The following is a 2,033-nucleotide window of genomic DNA, read 5'->3' on the forward strand; positions in this document are numbered from 1 at the left end:
ATAACTAGAGCACTAAGAATCTTGAAAAAAAAGGACCCAAAACACACAATAGGATGAGCTCGTGATAATTTTGTTGAACTCTTTTCATGAGAGTCATTCATGTATTAAGACTCTTTGGAAAAAGATTTCCTTGATTTCATGTGAACATGGTTCAATAACTTCATACATCGAGAATTCAATTGTGGGCAACTAATTACATCGAGAATTCAATTGTGGACAACTACTTACATTCCGCCTATAGTGGGCTCTGGTGCCCCCATGCATCCTAACAAAATGGACCGTAATGATCACATCAACACCCGCCAGTGGCGAACGCCATGCGTTTGGCGGCGAGGTCGTAGTTGATGTCGAAGCCGTGCTGGAGGGTGGCGCCGAGGACAGAGACGGTGGCCGGAGGCGTAGCGGGTGCGAAGGCGAAGCAGTAGTCGCGGCCGGCGCTAAGGAGGACGTTGTGGGGCGAGAGGGCGACGACGGCGCCGCCCTCGAGGAGGAGGCTCACGGAGGGGATGCCGGTGGTGGCGTCGAGGCCGAGCGGTAGGTGGTAGCAGCTGTCGAGGTAAGGCGGGGCGCGCGTGGGGGTGGGGATGAGGGCATGGTTAGCAATGAACATGGCGATGCGGAAGGCGTCGCGGAGAGGGGTGTAGACGGAAGTGACAATGCGGGAGGCGAGGGTGGCGAAGTCGAGGACGAAGCCGGTGCCGGAGGGGGTCCTCCTGAAGGCGGAGGCGGGAATGGTGTTTAGTTTGGCACCGTTGATGGCGAAGCCGATTACAGGCAGGTAGTAGGAGGAGGGGCGGGCGGCGTTCTGATAGAAATTGAAGGAGACTGCGGAGGCGGCCGGGTCTGACCCACCGATGGTGAGGTAGCCCGGTCTGCCAGAGAAGGGGATGGGGAGACAGTAGGAAAAGCGCGGGAGGAAGAGGGAGGCAAAGGAGGCAGGGCCCATACCGAGGGCGAGAACCCCATCGAAAGCCTGCGATAATTGGCCGTTGGCGATAGTGGTGGAGGTGCTGCAGCCGAAGGGCACGCCGGAGACGTTGCCTGTTGTGGATCCCGATCCGAAAGTGAAGGTGTCCCAGCCGAGGTTACCAGTTGTAGAGCTGCCGTCGGGATAAGCGAGGTTAAAGGCGCATGTGTCGCCATTGCACTGTCTGACGCCCGCCGGCAGGGCCCAGCAGAGGTTGGAGGAGCAGGTGGTGGGCGAGTAGCTGCTGGAGGAGCGCGGGCTGAACAAGCGGTCCATCTGGCTGAAGCATTCAGTGCAGGACTGGCATTGAAGCCAGGTGAATCCGCTGCCAATGTCTAGCATCACGTGCATTTCATTGGCGGGAGTGCCAACGCCCACCGTGGTGATGAACTCGCCGACAGCCGGCCCATTCCACAGGTCAGCCGTATGCCCCGGCTCCTGTCGGGGCCCCTGCCACAAGCTGCCGCCGCCGCCCAGATTGAGTAGGCTGCGCTCAGCGTCTCTGGCAAGCATGCGCAGCACAAGCTGCTCCTGTGCGACGCCTTTGGGACGCAAGGGTGAAGAGTCGGCGTCGCGGTGAAGGATCTTGATTTTTAGTGTGCCGTTAGCAAACTCCTGCACTACCTGGTCCTGGAAGGCGGAGGGGGCGCGTCCCGCCAGCGCATGCTTATAGAGACAACTCAACATGATGATAGCTGCCAACAATATGAGCCGTGAGGACGCCATTGAACAGTGATGTATGCAAGAAGATGCCAATGCCCATCGCTCGCCGCGGCTTTTAAGGGCTCCTCGCGCAGCATCGGTCGAGTCGGCTTGCAGCAGAAAAAAATCCATTATCCGGGCCTTTCGTTGCCTGTCCGCGGCTACGTGTGAATCCACACTAATAAACGATTTATATATATATATATATATATCAATTTGTTCGTATACATCTTTATCCATACAAAACACATCTTTATGCGTTTCCATGCATCTTCATATACGATTTTCTATGGCAATTTGCAAAGCTCTTGCTATTTCAGGTGTACTTGCCCCTATACTTGTTGTACCAATCATTGTACCTATT

At 55.8% G+C, this 2,033-nt stretch overlaps 1 protein-coding gene across 1 annotated transcript; it reads right to left on the minus strand.

Annotated features, from left to right (window-relative positions):
- Positions 1-263: 263 nt before the first annotated feature.
- LOC147608076 (aspartyl protease family protein 2-like) lies at positions 264-1,697 on the minus strand. Its single transcript, XM_086790050.1, has one exon. The coding sequence runs from the start codon at positions 1,691-1,693 to the stop codon at positions 293-295; it is 1,401 nt and encodes a 466-aa protein (XP_086646176.1). The 5' UTR covers positions 1,694-1,697; the 3' UTR covers positions 264-292.
- Between the last annotated feature and the right edge of the window lie 336 nt (positions 1,698-2,033).

This window comes from Cibotium barometz, chromosome 54, assembly GCF_041138505.1.
Source record: "Cibotium barometz isolate CiBa-2024 chromosome 54, ASM4113850v1, whole genome shotgun sequence".
NCBI lineage: Eukaryota > Viridiplantae > Streptophyta > Polypodiopsida > Cyatheales > Cibotiaceae > Cibotium > Cibotium barometz.

Bases quoted from the DNA above. Each gene is read 5' to 3' on its own strand.
- LOC147608076 (XM_086790050.1), bottom strand. From the start codon at position 1,693: ATGGCGTCCTCACGGCTCATATTGTTGGCAGCTATCATCATGTTGAGT.